The sequence below is a fragment of the Temnothorax longispinosus genome, chromosome 10, assembly GCF_030848805.1.
Source record: "Temnothorax longispinosus isolate EJ_2023e chromosome 10, Tlon_JGU_v1, whole genome shotgun sequence".
Lineage (NCBI taxonomy): Eukaryota > Metazoa > Arthropoda > Insecta > Hymenoptera > Formicidae > Temnothorax > Temnothorax longispinosus.
Genome location: NC_092367.1, coordinates 15,613,669 through 15,633,626, shown reverse-complemented (window position 1 = coordinate 15,633,626; position 19,958 = coordinate 15,613,669). Strand labels below are relative to the sequence as shown.

General features: G+C 40.4%; 2 protein-coding genes across 3 annotated transcripts in view; one reads left to right on the top strand and one right to left on the bottom strand.

Annotated features, from left to right (window-relative positions):
- LOC139820965 (uncharacterized) overlaps nt 1-19,958 on the top strand; it is a 134,575-nt gene that overhangs the window by 27,766 nt on the left and 86,851 nt on the right. The window lies entirely within an intron of this gene.
- LOC139820964 (uncharacterized) overlaps nt 1-19,958 on the bottom strand; it is a 169,569-nt gene that overhangs the window by 76,212 nt on the left and 73,399 nt on the right. Inside the window, exon 1 of one of the 2 annotated variants that reach the window (XM_071791590.1) lies at nt 5,839-6,117. The exons of the other annotated variant lie outside the window; for it this stretch is intronic. Within the exon in view, the coding sequence (XP_071647691.1) occupies nt 5,839-5,929 (91 nt within the window). The 5' untranslated portion in view covers nt 5,930-6,117. Of the gene's footprint in view, nt 1-5,838; nt 6,118-19,958 lie in introns of those variants that run through there. 2 annotated transcript variants of the gene reach the window in all.

Genomic DNA, 19,958 nt, shown 5'->3' with positions numbered 1-19,958 from the left:
AATTTCGACTTGAAATTGACAAAGAAAGGAAGATTGTCTATGTGCACCCTTGAAACTTAATTCGTTGAGATGAATTTAATCTCCCGATGTTAAATATCTTCGCAATTAAATCTCCTTTCAAATATTTGCTGAGAAAAGGTCGACTCAAAAAGTCGAAGAATCCGTCATTGAAAAGACATTGACATAAGATGAGATTAAATTGCAGCGGATATACATTTATATCAAACTGAAAAACTGTTCTAAAGATAATTAATAACGCGCAAAAAGTTAAGCGGCAAGTAGCAGAAATTTTTCAGAGAATAGAACGAAACTAACAATCAACTTTCCTCGATATTAAACGATACTGCAATTTTTACTCACTTTGCAGTTAAAGTTACCCCCCGCAATCTAACTTTGTCCCGCGGTGGTGGTTTGATGTACCTACAGTAAAAACTTTAATACAGAGTGCTCCCGTTTCTAATAATTTTACTTATAATTCGTTATTGGATTTATGCGTCGCTTAAACTCATAAAATTTGTCGTACACGTGAAATTAATATCGCGCAGCTACTTTATAAGCGTTCGCGTAAACTTCAGCGTAATTCTTTTTTTTTTACATCGCTATAATATTTCCCGATAAACGCCGATAAACGCTCATCATACGATCGAGGAAGCGGTTATTTGGGAATGCGCCCGTTCGCGTTGCAAATATCGATCCGTTGTTCGATGGATCGCGCCGTGTAATGTCACCACGAAGTTTCGAATTTTGCGTGAAGTCGCGTACGAAACGAGCCAGACCACGGGCGAGGGGGCGAGCGGGCTTACGCGAGCAACCGCGGGAAGCGAAACGGGAAGGTGTAGGAAAGAGAGAGAAAGCAAGCGAAAGAGAATGCGAGGGAGGAAGAGAAGAAGACAGAGAGTGCGAGAGAAAGAGAGAAAGTGAGTGAAAGGATGAGGGACGGAGGGAGGGAGAAAGAGAAAGAGAGAGAGAGAGATAGACGAACGACGTCGAGAGGGAAGGAGACCCTTTGGTCACGATGGTGCGCGTCGGCCCTACGACCCTCTGGCAACCCACCCCTTCTCGTATGCCACCATCCAACGCGACCCTCCCTCTTGTACCCGGTGCGCGCCCTCCGCCTCCCCTCTCGCCCTGGTTTCCTTTCTCTCTCGCTCCCTCTCTCTTTCCGTCTTTCTCTCTCGCTCTCTCTCTCCCTCCTGGCACGATGTAAGCCCGTTCCGTCGATCAATATTACTCTCTTCGAGCGCACCACGGCTCGTCTGAGCGCCAACCGAGCGCTATCATATTAAGTTCCGAGCACTTTGCTCCGAGCACTTGGAAGGAGCTTCGGCACATCGCGAAAGTTTTCTCGCGCGAATACGCCGAGAGCGCGCGCGATATTATCTGTATCTCTCCCTCGTGACGGAGGGTCGCATCGCCATTTTTACGGTCGTGCCGGGCCACCATATATTTTCTTCCTCGAACGACGCGAATGCAAATTTTTACTTATGCCCGATAAATTCCACGTCATCGGATGCTGCGTCTCTCTCGTCGTTTGAAATTGTCATAACCTTGCCTCTCGTGACATATACCCCTCGATGAAAATTAACGCGAGCTTTCAGCTTGAACGGGGACGCTGTCAATTTACGCGAAATCTGGGAAAAATGTTTTATTAGACGTGAACCTTAATTTTTCTAACTGTATTTTGGAAAGCGCGAGAAGTAAGAAAATTATCTCTGAATGACTTTTGATTGACGCGAATCAAGAGATCTAACACTTAAATTTACGTGTTATCAACACGTATTGTCTTTGGATTTTTATTGTTTCGTCGAAACGGTAGTTTACAGCCTGCTTGTGTGGTGTGTCGCGACGCAAAGTTACTCCCCCTCTTTCTAGTCGAATAAATTTAAACCCATCTTACAGCAAGTGTTTTCTCTTCAATTTTCGTTCGCATTGGCGCGAAAAAAGAAGCATCGTGTTCTGCGACTGTTTTGTCACGAGAGCGCGCACACACACACACAATTTGCGAGTTTTCCTTGCAATCTTATCCGCCGGAAGAGGAAACCCGAGAACAATACTATCAACGCACATATAACGCGAACGCTCTTAAAAGTTTACCTGGGGGTGGCCGTGACCGGTACGTTCCAACCCCTGTCGCACCTTCCTCGCAGGGATGACTGATCCGCACAGTCATTTGGGCTTAGCAAACCCACAGACCCGAGCTCACAATACACTGCGGACATCCACATACATTTACACATCACACACACACGCATATACACACGTTTCTGTGTGAAGCAAGATAAAACATAATTGAAAATTAATTTAAAAAATAAGAGTGAAAAATATATATTATAGTTTAATAGAGATAGCAAAAGCTAAAACTTATTTTTTACTTATATCTCTTAATTTAAAAAATTAAGGGATATAAGTAAACCTCTTTAAACTGTCAACATGATTCATCATACTGTCGAAGAAAATTCAGTAGTGATACGACTGAAATGTACATAGATGATTCAATAATTTCTCTTCTTTCTTTTTTTTAACGCTATGATTTTCTAAATAATTTCGCTATAATGGTACCACGATTGAATAATGACATAGTTTATTCTTTTTAATCTTTTAAGAAATGTTTTAATGTACCGCAATTTGACTCTGTGCCAAGAATTAAATATCGTCTTTATTAACGTTGTTATAATAATTATAACGTTATTAATGAAAAGAATAGTATATATAGTCTGTTGTCTATACGAAATCGCTAAATTAAAGTCTGTGGAAAGATATATTGTCATTTTCAAGTGCTGCAGTTTTATGAAATGAGATACGGCATTTATCCGCGATTCGTCCACGTCAAAATAATTAGGGGTATTCCAGCGTGTTTCTCAAATATTTCAGCGTTTATGATACGTCCGTAAATTCGTGCACACGTCACGATTGCCGTCCACGTTGGTTCGATCAAACGTTTTATCGACTATGAAATGCTGAAATCTCGGTCGTGACGCAATACTAAATTCACGTCTAATGAAATCGCGGGAGCGAGAGCGAGGGGGATGTGTGTCGGTCGTAAAAATTCTTCGTTGCGAGCCCCGAAATTACATATATGTTGGACCCACTAAAAAACGACACTCGTGTTTTGAATACGCGAACTCACGGGGTCGCGACCTGGCCGTAAAAATTCGCGACACGGGCGACCCGCCGTCGTAGAAATGGCACTTAATCCGCGTCGCCGCGCCCGGAGTATCGACGTTTTCGGAAAGAGCTCTCGACCCCAGACTTTTCGTGAAGTACAAACTTATGAACAGGAAATAGCGACGTTTAATTCAAACCGCATTTCCCACGAATCCCGAATTCGAATAATAAAACTTAAAGTCGTACTTTTTGCCACGGCGCCTATCGTGTATCAAAGAAAACTTCCATTTTTTTTATAAGCCATGTATTTAAGAAACTTATCGTAAACTTATTACTAATATAAAATCACTTGATTTAGAAACCATAATATCTAGCTTTAATGCGATTCAATACATAATAGATTAATATGTCATTATTTTATTGAATGCGTTTCATTAAGTACTCTATGGTCGCATACATATGTTAATCAATTAATATAATAGTTTATTAATATCCTCGTTCATTAATATAATACATAATAGTTCGTTAATGTTCTATATTAAATTCAGTCATTAAATTAACAATGACAAAAGGAAAACTATCGTTTTACGGCACGCGTATTGCATCATTTTAGATTCTCTATCATTCGTTAATTAACAGGATTAATGCTAAAAATAGGATTATTTATCAAATCCTTCGAAATTTATTTAGATCTAACGTGAAATCATAAATATAATAACTTTATGTACTTTTAGCTATACATTCTGTTCAAAAACTGACACGAAGAGAATTATCCACGCGGACAAACGCGGTGGACGTTCGTGCTGGCTACTGGTGTATGTGGTCGCGAAATCGATTCTCGCCACGGTATCGTAAACCTTACCAATCCCAAGTAAGAACCGGAGGCGCACCTCGCACAAGTAACGCTAGACACATGTGTCCCTGATGCATTAAGACAACTTTTCCTACTTCGCAGCGTATATGGGCGCAACCCATTTTCCGCCGCGCACGAAGTCGCGGATGCAGTTTCAGGACGCGAAGACGCAGCCGCCGAGAGAATGTTACGGACATAAGCCGTAAAGAGTGAATTTTACAAGAGGGGAACAAAAGGAGCGGAAAAAAGTAGAAGATATTTCATACGGTCGATTCACCGTTTCCGAAAGGGATTCCGCGAGAAATCCTTTCTCCCTTCGCCCTCCCTGATGGACGGAAATAATACTCCGGTTGTACCCGTCTACCCGATTACGAAAGAAAAACAACTTTGTAAAAAATTGACTTAACGAAACTTTCCCATTCGAATAATTCATTCGCAAGCTACTTGCTCAATGAGAGAAACGACCGTAATATTTCATTCGTTTCCAAAGAAGCTAAAGAGTTTCCCCTCAATAGAGGAATATGCAACTCGGTTTTATTATAGCTCGCGCGAGCTAAATCCAATATTCCTCTTAGTGCTCTACATATGGATCAACGTAATGGAATTCGAGCAAGACATGATTTGCGCGGCGCGCCGATAACGTCGGGAAATCTGATACTACGTGTCGTACGACTTTGCCCATAAACCGGTATTTTTAGCATACGTTGGTACCGAAAAGCGAGCGAACGGACACGGCGGGAATATCTCTTGAACCTTGTCTCTTCTTCTTCTCCCTCGCGAAACCGCGCGCGCCGCGCCGATAATCCGTGACGCGAATTCTCGTTCGATTTCATGGCACGAGACGATTTTATTGTGCGACGCGCGTTGTCCGCGCGCGCTTATCGAGAGCAATGATAAATTTTCAGATATCATCTCGAATTCTTGCCTCTCGATATCGGGAGGTGAACGACATCCATCGATGGATGGGGGATGTACTAGCGATGTGTGTGTCTCGCAGGGATATATTCCGCTTTTGTGTCGTGGCCATTTTAAAGGAGCTGATGAAATACGCTCCTTTAAAATCGGAGCGGCTTATGGCCTATAATATTCTCAGATCGGCTTAAATTCTGAAGATATATAGCATCTATAGCTTTAATCTTATTGTTAGATAAAAATAGAAAGTTTTGATCGAAAAGTAATTCGTCGTGTAATCGCATTTTGAGATAACATCGATAAGTGTGACTGGAGTTAAATTAAAGTATCAAGCCGATTGCAATCTTAACTCAAACACTTTAAATATCACTCGCGGATAAGTTACATGTACACACAATCGATACACTGCCGATAAGTTGTGTACATCCCGATGTTCCACAGTTTACATTTTTATAATTCACTGCCGATTGCAGCGTCATATTCGTACAATGATAACTTTATCTTTTTCTGCTCTAATGTTTTCTAACATTTATCTTATCATTTAATACGACATGGCGACCGTAATTGCATCATTTTATTGTAAGTGCTATTACTCAATTTACATTTAACTAAACGTAAAGTATAGTTGGCTAAACCGATGCCATGCACAATTGGTAAAGAAATTTTAAATGAATCGAAATTAGTTTGATAAAATCCACAATTATAACTTTAAAACGGTAATAAGCATCTTCACATATTTTAAGAGCATATATTAGCACAGTTTTGAAACATTTGTACACGATGCACGAGAGTCAGACATTCACAAAGATTAAAGGAGACACGCTTTATCTAAAATCTCATACAAATGTGGAAGCATTTGAGCCTTTCGCGCTTCAGCACCCCATCCCTGGTTCAACATTACGATCCTCCCTCACGTTACATCGATAAGAGGGCACGAGGTGTACGTGTGTGTGTGTGTGCGTACTCACAGTTGTCATTCTTGCCATCGACGCGGCCGGCACGCTGGCACAGCACGAGCGCCAGGAGCAGGAGGGCTCGAGTGCCCCCCGCTAGGCACATCCCTGCGGCGGCCTTATCGTTATCGGCACGCGCACATCCTCCACATCCACCCCCGCGCGAAAGGCACAGATAGGGTCGTCGTCTCTTTCCCGCTTCGCACGCACGCACGCACGCACGCACGTACTACCGCGTGACCGACCACCACGACGATGCAACCGCACCCCGCGACGTGTCCCGCGCGACTGAGCGCCTCCGCTCGGTGCGATTTTACGCGCGAACCACCCCCCCACACACATCGTTCCCCGTCGTCGACGTAATCGTCGTAGTCGTCGTCGTCGACGTTGAAGCGAAAGAGAGAGAGAGAGAGAGAGGTCGCGCGTGCGCCCTGCGAATTTCGAGAAGGGTGTGGATGTGGACGGGGGTTGAAAGGACGTACTATGCCGACACCCACGCTCATTGTTGAGGCGAGTTAATGAGGACGAGCGTAACCGGCTTTTCGACCGGATTACGCTACGTCGCGGCGCGGCGCGGACGCGCGAAAACGTATCGCGGAACACGCCGCCCGGAAAATGCGGAGGGAAGTGGTGATGACGATTGCCTCGGGAACGAGAGAGAGAATCCCAAATGAGATCGTTCGACTCGATGTTGTTCGCCCTCAGGAATGTAATCAGATATCCACTTGCAAACTCGAGATAACTAAGCTCGCGCATCTTTTTTCCATAATTGTTTCATTAAACAAATAATTGATAATTGATCAAGGCAAAAAATGAAAATGTACTTATACATGATATATGTATATAAATATATTAATCTTAATGGCGTACATCTAAACCAAACTGTGACATCGAAGAAGTTATTTAAAAATGTAGTTTCGTCGAAATATTTTATTAGTCGTGTTTTTTAAAAAGATCTGGAAGAGGATTAATTTCGATTCCATCGCTTGTATACTCACGAGTGTTTTTACGGAAGGAGTAGCACGCATGCAGTTTTACGAATAAGAGTGTAGTTACGCATAAATTATAATCGCGTCCCAAGACGCGAATTTGCGAGTTCACGTAGGAAAACAGATGTCAACGAATAACTTTAAGTTGAACTTCGACGCGTGTTATTCCGACGTTCTAAACATCGTCGCGCAACCATATAACCGAGCGCGCACAATGTGTGCCCCTCTGGCGGAGCCAGATGCTGCATACGGAAGTTACAACGCTGGTTACACGTTCCCGCGAAAGCTGCGAATCGCGGCGAACTTCCCCGGTAGCATTCAATTTCGAGGAAATTTAGAATTCGTCGCGGACACCGTCGACCCCCCGAGGCATCGCGTCGGCGCGGCGGGGCGGGCAGACGTGGTGCGGTCGGATGGCAGAAAAGTGAAGGAATTGCAAATCTTGACCGGGTGACTCGCGAGTCGCCAAACACGCGAAGTTTGCGCGGATCTGCAGGAAAGCAGAGGCGGATTGTCGTTGGTGCATACGAAGTTATAATACCTCGGCACCCCGAACCGTGAAAAGCCGACCGAAAAGGGGAACCGTCAAAGTGCCAGGTGCGCTTTCGCAGCGTTTCTCGCTAACGGGAAAAATCTCGAGTACGCGTTATGAATATAAGAAAATTGAAATAGCTGATATTACACGGACAGCAGAAGTAAAACAGAACGCGCGGGACATGTGTAAGAGGAATCGATTATTGAAGAAGGAAGATATGTACTCGGATTTTATACATTTTTCGTGCGCACTTCGTTCCCCAGGCTCTGATACTTGAAAAGTTTTCTATGATGAAAATATTGTTTACAAAGAGATTCAATTTTCAGCGAACCTCTGCTCTGTTCTAGAAATGTAAAATATGTTTTAGTTATTTTCACGTTTGTTATTAAATTACGAGAAATATACTAGAATATTAATACTTTCTGAGAAAAAAAGTGATAAAATTTACTGTGTATATGACAATTAATTAAGAAAGATCATATATAGAAGTAATTAAGGCGGCTTCCGCTGAAGTACGTTAACAAATTACAGTCGGTAAAAAAGTAACTTGGGCGTCTTTCGGTTAACCGTTAGGGACCGTTAGGGATTCAGGCGACGAGCGATTAAAACCCTTTCCTTTTGGGCGGAAAATTAGATTGCCGTCGGTGGACGGGGTAACGGGCGAGGTGACGAGATTAAGAAGTCGGCTGCGGAAAACTAAGGAGGTGCGAAAAGTCGCCGTGGTAAATCTCATTTTATAAGCGACGCGAATGAGTCATTGTCCAGCGATCGGTCGATTTTCTCCATTCGGAAAATGCTCTCGTCGGGAAAAAAACTCGGCGAAAAATATTCCGGCGACGATTGTTGCCATGAAGTTCGATCGTGTAATTTTCCTTCGGAATTGGTGGGGTGAATTTTTCGCGTGAATTTTTCGAGTTCGCGATCAGATAGGGAACAACGAGAATCCCATTCGCGCGCGCGAATGGGATTTAATCTAATGTAAAAAGTGTGGAAGTTCACTGAGAATTCCATGATCGATTTGCTCGACGAGGTCGTACTTATATCTCCCGTGAAAAAGATCCCAGAATAATACGGAAATCGTTAGACGCGATGAAAATGTTAATATTTTATCGTCATTGACAACCGAGAAAGAAAGTGGTGCATATTTTATCATCGCTGACATATCCTTCGCGTAGACGACATAAAACTAGACACTTCGGTGCACTTTGGTACACTTTTTATTTTTATCTTGCAAAAAATTGATTAAAAAATTAATGTTAAATATAATTTATTTATTTTTTAATTATTAACAGATTTACCCTATTGACACTTGAAGAATTTATTCGTGCAGTTCTACTCATGTAAACTACATTCACGTCGAAATTTACAGCGTCTCGCAAAGCTTTAAACGTGTATTTATTGTTTTAATACAAGTGTCAAAAATGAGACAATTGTTTGACAATCTGGGAGAATCGCTGTGTAAAGACGATGATTAATGAATGAATGGCATTATATCGTGACGTTGTCGATGATTATACGATCACATAAATCGACGGATGACGGAGGCGCAATCCAGTCAATAAAATCCCGCCAACTATTATACAATGCCACAATTTCCAGCTTCGCGGGTCGTCATGCCGCGACGTCATACAAGCGAGAAAAATCGATAACATACGACGTGTCCATCATATCGCGATGTCGTGAAGCGACGGCGTATCGTAGCTAGTCAAAGGGCTAAATCGATATCAGACTGTATTGGGAAACCCTCGAAAAGTAGTAAAATACAGTAGTAAAACATGGCACATTTAATCTTATATATTTTATAAATATGAGGTTCGTTATTGGCAATATTTTCTTTATTCCAAAAAATAAAAGATTTAATTTTTAAATTACACTTATAAAATTAACTGTTTTCGCCAACGATGTCAATTATTTTTTAAATTATTCAATAAGAATGTTCTTAACAATAATCATTGTTATTTATCGACAATACAGCACAGAATGTAAACTCTAAGAAACATTATAATAATCGATATTACGCGACAATTCTATAAATTTTTATATTCCTCACAATCAGTCATCTCCAGCATTGCGCATCATTTTGCTTCTTTCGCTCTGCCTTTGTCTCGTATTGCTTTACATATCAGCGATCGTAAAAATCTCTTTTACATAATCCGCAAACGTTTTATTACGCTTTTGAAGCGCCACTTATTAACAGGTCTTTTCTCTTTTATCATATTTCTCAATCTAGTTTTCATCGCGCGACGGCTTTTCGCGTACGCCGAAAAAAAAACGCTTACAGCGTTACGTATTTTAATAGCAGCGCTTTAAATTAGTATCTCGGTATTAAAGCGAACTCTCCATCGCCTCGGGCGGTTTTGCACCGAGGCATTAAATCGGACGTTGCAACGCGAAATTTCGTTTTAGAGAATTAAACGGGAGAGATGTGCATTCGAAAGAATGCAGCCACGCTCCTGGCTGCGAGCTATCACGCTCTCGTACTCTGTTCAGATTACGTTTACCGATTAATTTATCTTAATTTCGATTAACTGGATACAAAAGCATGCAACAGCGGACACCGAGCGTTTTTCTCGTATGTCTCTTGGTAAGTAGATTTCGACGTAAATTACGGCGACACGCTGAAAGCGGCGAGAGATCAGGATCGTGGCCAGAAAAATGTTCATCCTAAAATACTTTTTGATAGATTTATCTTGAGATTTTCCAAAAAATACCGCCTTAAAAGACAAAATAATGCTTGAAAGCCTCGTTTTTGTTCCAATGAGAAATAATTAAATATTCACATTATATACAGTGACTATTAGGTATCATTATTAATTCTAATAATTGGCTAAATAATCAAATTAATATTTGATTATTACTTCTACTATTATTATATCGTGATTATCCATAATTTCTTAAATGGTTGAATTAATTTTACATTTAATCGAAAAGTTTAGATTCGCTACAATTTGTAATTGCTACAATCTTAAGTAACGCACGACGAAATCCACCTTCTCCGCGACCGGAACGGATTAATTAAAATGGAAATCGCGAGAAAAAAAACCGCGGCGACATGGATAACATATCCGACACGTATGATCTCGGGATCTCCGTCTCTTTTAACGATTGCACGGACGTGTTCCTAATGGCCATGCCATTTAAATAATTACACGTTCACGAAATAGTCGGACATTTCTTTCGCTTCTTCTCCTTCTTTTGCTCTTTCTCTGCTCTTCTTCAGATCTCTTAGGAACGGTCAAAGTCGTGTACTAAGGGTGAGAGAAATCGCGATATAAGCGCGAAAAATCGCCTCACTTGTCCAAACGTTCTCTCACAGTTGGGTAAAATGCAGGGAATTTTGTCGCTTTTATTTTTCAAGTTTAGAAAAAGATCAGGAGCAATATTGAAATCCTAAATAAGTAATTACCAGACAACAAATATTAGAATCACTATTCAAAATTCAGATATATGCATAACGTGATGTATTTCTTGCTCATATTACTGAATCATAAAAAATTTAAGAAATAGGTACTTAAACGTAGATAATTACATGAATTGAAATTATATGAGATAAAGCTCGTGAAAGTTCTGAAGGCGCACATCAATTTCTTATTTAGTATACTATTAAACACGTGAGTTTCTCCGTTTACCGCCAAAATAGGCATTATTCAAATCGCGCAATTATAAACCGTCTGTACCTGGCTTCCGTTAAATCTGCGAACCTGGGTGCGCCAGCGGCGCGGCAGAAGCACGATAATTCCGCGCCATACCGCTAAGGTATTCCATATCTTTGAATAAATTTCGCGGATGTAATCCGCGTAAACGTAGACGATCGGTTTTAAGTGCTCCGGGGCGGGCTCGTAGCCCGCGGAAATCGTTATGCCGGTATTGTTAAAGCGATGCATTCACACGCAGATCGCGAAACAAATTTGCACCTCGACGACGAGATTTGTCTCGATGCAATCGTTATCGATGCAACTGCATCGCGTCGTAGAGGACCGCCAGACTGTCTTCCCAAGTCAATTTACGTGTCTGTTGCATAGTTACGATGAGAATCCGCCCCAAGAGGCGGAATTTCGATCAAATTTCGAACAATAGAATTAATGATAGATAATATAATATTCGACAGAAATGGAAATAATCGCCTAATTTTTTTAAGTGATTAAATTCACGAAACATCCTCCATACTCGGAACCCTCTCCTGGCTAAAAGTGGAACACTTTAATGATTTAATAATGAGCGGGCAACTTGCTAATGTTGCGTTCAAATAATTTATAGACAGCCGCGAAACTCGACCGTTTTACCGTAATGGAAATTTAGCAACATTATTCTAAAATTGCTTTTTGTAAATTATTTTTGCATTGAAATCGAATGCTTCAACACAAGGACAATTAGACTAAGTATCAACGACGTAAATATTTCACAAGAAATTTTCCTAATTTTATTTTGATACGTCGACGTCGTGACTGCGACAAAAGGCAAACCTTTGACACTTCATTTGTCAATTCCCGCGGAAAATAGCGCAAGGCACCACACGTCGCGCGGCGTTTTTCTCGCCCTCTTCAACATGCACGGGGGTTACCGCAGAATTGGATCACGCGTCCGTTTTTTTTTTACTTTTTATTTCTGTATCCGCGACGTGGCGGTTCGCGATGCTAGGCACGCGTCGCTGCTGAAAATCTCGTTTCGCGATCGATTAGAGTCGGCTGCGGAGAGACCCGCCGCGCCGGTAGCCCGGGGTCTTTTTGCCGCGCTGCTCCTAAAAATGTCGACGAAAATTAATCGTCCGTAAAGCCGGAGCAATAATCGTAAGCATCGTCGTTACTTTCCGAACTCGGCCGTTATTGGCCTTCGTCGTCCCGATCTTGCCACGAGAACACAGAAAAGGCCGATGAAACCGTCGGGTGGTAACCTATGGTGTTAATCAAGCCACTAAAGTTTGCACCCCGCGAATGTATTGAAACAGTATTATACGAAATCGAGAATCGATCGAAACGGCAAAAGCTCGAGCATCGCAACGGGACGTCACGGAAAATATAATATAATTTCCTATGTTGACCGAGATGCAGATGCGTTATCCGATAAGTCTCTAAGGTCATCGATTACCTTAGAATTAACTTTCACTCAGGCTTCACGCGACCGCGATCGCTCTTCGACCCACTTTTAAGTTTAAATTGGTTTCTTCTAATTTTATTGCGCGCGAGGTAACGCGCATTTTTATAAGATGTAATATCTCTGTTATTAAAAACTCTGCGTTAAAGCAAAATTTCATTAAAAAGTAAAATATAAGACTGTGTTTCGACAGTATAAACTTACAAACTACTCACAAAGTAGTCAAAAATGTCTCCGCTGTCTGAAGGTCAATAACGCGTTTCAACATGAATAAAGTGGCCTCGCTACATCGATAATTTTTCCGTCCGGGCGGAATTTCATTTAATTAAAAGGATTCCCCGCGCCCGCGTAATTCGGATAATACCAGCAAACATTCTGCCGATGGACGGCAGTAATCGAGGCTCGTCGTAATGCGAGCCTTAATCCCGGGATAATCTCACGGACGGACTATACGTTCTACCTTCGAGATAACTGTCGCGTAATTCTGGCGGCCCCCCGGTCCCGACGGAAAGATTAAAAACTTTCTCCTCGGCGAGCAGAAGAAACCCGCGTCGTTCGCGTTTTGCGGAATTCGCCGGATACGATTAACTGAGATAGGAAGCAAATCGTCGAAAACGCCCCCCCGTTGAGCGGCGAATTGAGTCGAGCGAGCGATGTTAGTCGCAGATTATTATTGAAGGTAGCTAAGAAAAAGTCGTCAAGGTAGCTCTTTCGAAGGAAGAAAAATTATTCTGCTGCGTTTACCTCGTGTTCATTAAAACGGCGATACGGCAGATTTATGGAGTATTCAAACCGCACGCGATACTGTACTATTTGCATCTTCGAGCGAATTTTAATTTCAAGTTAACCACAGAGAGATAAATCTATGGTTAACTTCATGAGAATTTCGATTTTCCGGCAAAATAGATATGCTGAAACATGCTTGAAGCTATTTCTGAATTAGGAAACTTTTTAAATTAGATCGAAATCTTGGATATTTATATTTATATTAGATCAGAAAGTTAAATTATTTATATATTACTTTTAGAAATAGATTTTCAATGGCATAGATTTTTGACGAATAAAATTACAAGTATAAAATTTATTTTTAAAAATTATATTAAATCCATTGTTCAGACTATAATAAAAATAACAATTACATTGATATTCGCTACAAATTTATATTATTTCTTATATTTTTAAAGACTGTCTTTAATCATATCTCGCTGTATACCCACTTTAATCCTCGTTTCCATCGCATCGATCCGCCAAAGTCGCTATAGAAAAGAATTCGTTCTGGAATTTATTTAAAAGAAAAAAAGAAAAAAACGGTAACTGGGTCTCGCACGAACTCCGACATTTGACCGGCAAAAACATATGAAAATCTGGGACACGCTTTTTTATACGAAATATCGATTTGGCGAACGCGGGGTGCGGATCGGATGTAACTATTCGTGTTGCAATCTGGAGCGCTGACTCGGCTTCGAGAACGGAAGTCGTTCATTCCGTTTTTACTCCGTCGATACCGGGTAGGGAGGGGAGAAGGGTAAATGAGACCGGAACGAGAACATCTTTCGAACACGATGGCTGTTTAAATCTTCACGAACAAAGTGAATTAATTAACCTTTGTTCGAAATGTATTCTCGACCTTGGTATGCATAAAGTGGCCCTTCCCCTTTCCTCACCTTTCCCTCGGCGCAAAGTGCAACGAAAGAATGTCTCGGAATCAGAGCGCAAACAACAAATTAACCGGCTAACTCGAAGTTGTAACGAGTTTCAAGAACGTCGTCGCCATTTGTTCCGGACACCTTACGGTGACTGTGCTCGGCTCACAATCAGTTCAACCCTGCTTCTCTCTCTTCGTTGCCTTTCTTGCTTCAGAGTAATGTCGAGAATAATTAAACAACCTGCAGACAGGTGTAGGTGTTAGCTGGCGACCGGATATTCACGAGAAAGAAAGATTTCTTCCCCGTAAATATAGCCCCGCGTAAATATAGTACATAATCCCTGAATAAACATTTCGAACGCGGCGAATGAGTAAAACCTTTTAACGTCGAAGTAAACTTATTTTTATACCGGAAAAAGAGACTACCGTATTCAGCAGAAACGAGCAAAGCATATAGCATATACATATTATATATAGGTTATATATAAAGCTGTTAATTAATTATTGCTTCAGATTCTACGTTTCTGTATGCGATGATATCAATCGGATAGAATGCAGGAGTTCAGAACTACAGTTCATATAAGATTTGTCGTAAATACCGCTTCGTATTCTCGATGCAAACATAATAAATTATAGGCCATGCTTGACTTGCGCCGCAAAACCCTCAATTAACACTCGGGTTTGGCATAACCGCGATCGTTAACAGCAATTTCATTCACGTAACGGCAATTTCGTAGTGAAATTTGTGCACATCGTATAGCGAGAATGGCCCTCCCTTATTTTCTTCGCGCGGTTCGAAGCCGCGAAATATAGCTTCGCCTATCAAACGAAACAGCAATAAATCTTGCAAAATCGACCGCATACCACGGTAATGCAAACACGATCGATCACGCGTATACGACATGAAAAGTCGCGTAATGTCTCCCCCGACAGAGAGGCCTCTTTTTTTTTGTTTTATCGTCAAATCGACGGCTTTCGGAATACCTGAATTTTATATGGATCCTCCCCCGCGGTCTCTCACGGCCGAGTTCTCATTTCGCCAATGGCGCAGCGAAGTGCGGCAAAATTGGATTACCACCGAATTCGTGTGAATTCATATTAGTATATGTGAATTCATCCTTGTGATATTTTTTTTAGATTAACAGGTCAGACATTTTTAATACAAATGGGATTAAATTTTATACACATGAATTATCTAAACCTTTTAAATTTGGAAGTATGTATATTCACATTTATCTTCCTTTCATTTCCAATTTTATCTTCTCTCCAAGAGAAAAATTCATGGTTCTATACTTTGCCCACGATCCTGCAATCCGTCGCTACGCCTCTGTCCTTCACCGAATTTGCTTGCGCTTCGGCGAGAAAATATTCGACAATGATATATCGCGTTAAAGCAGACTACGAGGGGGGGGGAGCGAGAGGGGCGAGAGGGGCGCGGGACAGGAGGAGGGGGACCCGACGAAATTCGTATTAGTACTTGTCAAAGGCAAGCAGCGAGGTAGAAACGCGCGAGAGATCGGGAAGCATTTCCCCGGTTATGTCGAGCGGACGATTCGCATTTTCTTTCGCGTTTTTCTTCGCGACTTCTCGAGAGTTTTTCCCCATCCTTCCGCACCTCCCTCGCTTCCTTCTCCCGCTGCTTGCACTTCGCGGTCCACCTGTGCATAAAGAGATGAAAGACGTGTATATATAAGCTAAGAGAAATGTTTCTGCGCAGATGCACCGACCGCTTTTTCCGCGTAACTGCCGTTACACGGTCGTTCTCGTCGTCGCTCCTCAACTTGGAGTCGCGAAAGACGCCTTTTTGCGCCTCTCAAGTTCCTCCGTGTAGCGCGTGTACGTATACGTTATCTTGATGTCACAAGATGAGCGATGGTAAACGGAGGAAATGAGGAAGTTGACCGCGTCGCAGGTGTTTTTCTTTCGGTCAATACTGAATGCGGTTGCATATTTAAAAACAAGTGTATGTATGCGACACATACACTTTTCTTATGATTTACAACAATAACCCATTTATCGAGATTAATTCGAGATGCAAAAAGAAATGGGGTGTACTTGGAATCTATATTAATTTTATAGTTAGATATTTCATGAAATAAAAATTGAGCCAGTTAATACGGACGTTTCTATTTGAGAAACCGTTTTACATCGCATTCATAACTGCTATTTTTATCATTTTCCGCTACTCATAACCGCGATTCTTCTCTATAATTTATGCAACTGATAGATCGTCTTACACGTTAGTTTCCACTCGCGCGCCAATTCCGCGATGTTTTATCGTTGCAATGGTCAATGCACTTTTCAGCATGACGCGCGAGATTTCCGATGCGCCCAGAGGCTCCGCATTTTTAAGAAATGCGGAACTTTATTGGCGCGAAAGGATTTATTTAGGAATTAATGGCAGGTGACTGGCAGGATGGAAAGTGAAGTGTCGCGGGTACAGAAGGTGGGGGAGAACCTTCGGCTCCTCCGATACTCCATCAGGTTCCTATTCCGGTATCTTACGGAGGAATCCAATTACCCATTTATTTTCGGGGACATCATCCGAGAAGGGAAGGGGCCACGCGCGAGAGAACCTATCCTCTTAGAAGAGCGCGCTGCGACGAAACTTGTAGGATATTCTGTCGTGATCCCGTCCGGACAGTTAGAAGAAATAAACCGTAGTTTTCTGTTTCTTCGCGAAGAGCACTCGATCTAATTACTTTCGCCGCATTAAATCTCTCCACACGATCCACGGGTAATAATGTAGAACACCGTCATTGTGTTGTGCTGCAATTATGTGGCGAACGTATTTCAACCGTGTCGCACACACAATATTTTTGTGTACGTCGCCGTGAATATCGCCCGCAGAACAATAGTCGTTGAATTGAATGGGGTCGAGTTTTTATCAGCTTTATTATTTCTGTTACATTCATTCGTACTCGTGTCACTTACTAATCTGTTTGATCAGGTTCATTGAGCTTTTGAAAACATCTTTTAACTGCAGGAATATATAAATTTTCCGCTAGCGTGAAATGCTGCTTTAAGGATGTATGTGTAACATCTCAAAGCATTACCAAAAATCTAAAAATTTCATAGATTGTTCTATTATTACGTCTAAGTATCTGTGTAAAATTTCAGTGTACAATTCTCTTACTGGTTTAAAAGTTATTGTAATTAAGGATGTATTGGAGGTATTTCAAATATATTCAGAAAGTGCTGTAAATTGTTTCTAAATTAAATTAAAAGTACTCTGTAAAATTTTGAAGTTATTTAAGAGTTATTTAAGTTTAAAGTTGATAAAATTAACATTATCCCTTATACAGAATCGACATTTTTGCTGTAAATATAAACAAAATATAAATAAACCATTAAGATATTTCTTAAACTTTTTTTATGTGTAAAACATACATCATTGATATTGTATTTTAAGTTTCAAAATATTTTGCCTCAAAAAAATTTTTTTAATTGTTTAAACAATACTAATTATTTAAATAACAAAAAATCATACTCAAACTGTTAACGGTAATCCCTTCTAACATATAACAAATTTTGAGTTGTTCGACATACATGCAAAGTCTTCTTTTATTGAAAATTTAACTTTTAGCAAGGACTGTACGACACATACATCCTTAAAAGACAAAATTAATTATATTATCATTTCTCAGTAAGAAAACAAGTATAATCTTTTAGTCTTCATGTTTGAGAAAGTAATTTAAAAATTATTAATTTAGAAAAAGTAATAATGGCAAGGAAACGGTATCTCTCGCAAGATTTTTGAAAGTTTTGTCTTTGATTAATTAAACTCTGAAATATTGTAGAAACGTAAAATATGGGGCGAATCGACGAGGACAAGAAGACGAGCGAGATCATTACATGGAAAGTAAAATATCTTTAGAATGGTGACGTATATATATATGCGAAGAAAACCGCAACGCAGGTGGGCCACCTGCTCCAATTACGTTCATTAAGTGTACAGCCTTTACGAACGCGACTTACCCCCTTGCTTTCGTTGCGAAATTTCTGCGAAAATATGACTGCGAGTCGCACGCTTCAATGCATACGCGAAAATAATTTCATACAGAAATTATTACATTGAAATCCGTTGAATATCAGAATCGGCTACGAGATATAATTAAATCATAATAATATAGGAAATTCAAGAAGACCCTCCCATAATTGTCTGCTACCATTTCTTCTTCTTTTTTTTTAAATTTTTTTCCAACATTTATAATAATATTTGATTATTTTATTAATGCGAAAAAGAGGGAAGGACGTTATTTAATATTAATTAATTTTATTAAAATATTCGCATTCTGTTGCTCGTTGCATTTCATTACAATGATAGTAATTGCTCTTGTTGCCCACGCAGCCATCCCTCTTATTATTTTAACGTTATTAAAATGAACCGGTAGAGATGTTTAATTATGAATTTGAGGTAAATATGTAATATGTGGTATGCGCTGTGTATTGCAACTCGTTTGTTGCGCAGGTATGGTAAAAGCAACCGCATTATTAGATAAAACAGAAGGCCGACGAAATGTATATATATATACGATGAATACAGATAACAGACAAATGCCAATTCCGCGAGAAATGCGGTTCTCTCGTTTATTATTGCCCGATTTATACGGAGTTTCGCTGACTACTAATAGATAGGGCTCCCGTATATATATACACTTTACGAAGTATCTGGAAAGGGTGTAGCCATTTATGTACGACTACCGAGTGGTTGCTAAGACGACGCCTTTTCCGGCAAAACTTTGAGGGAAACTCTCCCGCCGTGCAATTCCAGTCAGCTCACGTTCTTCAATAGCTTCAACAGCAATAACTTTTTCGCGGATACCGCAAAACGACGAGGCATTCGTATAGATCGATGACTCCTCGCTTCTCCGAGATCGCTTCGGAGTTCCCGCACTCGTCCTGATTGCAATTAAATTTTCATTATTCATGATTCGATTGCGTTACGCGTTCCGGTAAACGCAGAATTGACAGAGGGCGAAATCAATTTCGCGTTTTTTGAATCCAATCATCATTGAAATGAGTGACGCAAAAGATAAAGTCTGAATCTTCATGGATTCGCGATTCGTGCGAATTTTGATCATTTTAGTTGATATATTTGTAAAAGTGATAGAATGAAAATTAAATCTAGACAATATTAAAGCAATTTAATTGCTGAAATTTTTGAGATTTGATTAAAACAGACTGAATTAATAAATTTTTAATTTGTTTAATATTATATTATCTATTATTTTTATCGTTTGCTATTTTTATTTACCATTACAATTTGACTTAAATATAGGATTTTCCAATTTAATAACAGAATTTGCTTTAATATTTAACTGCACGGGGTCTGCCTGGACCTCAAGCGCTATTCTTGTTACGTATTTTCTCAGTAATGCGAGATATCAGTTATGTGTTTTATTTATTATGTACTATAAAACTTACACATCTTACAATACTTTTAGAGAAAACAAAATAAACTTGTAAGGATTCCTGCAGATCCCATTTGTGACTATATGTTACTAAAAATAACTTAAAGATTAATATTGTGAGCGTATCAACGAGCAAATACGACAGGAGCATAAAAAAAGTAATAATAAAAAATGAAATATTTTTGACACCAAAAAGGAACAAAAGAACTTGCCCCGTTGAATTATTTGAGCTTCACTTGCGCAAACAACTTTAACGATATTATGGTTTCATTTTGGATTAACGGACCATCGAGCAGCGGGCCCGTCGGTCGTTCATGGAACCTGTAACATCCGCATCGAATCCGGGGTTTCCCTTAATCTCCTACCCTTAATCCCGATTAACGACAACGCAATCTTTTACCAGACCCCGGTCCGGGTATAGATAAAGAGGTCCCCAAGATAACTATAATTACTGCCTTCCA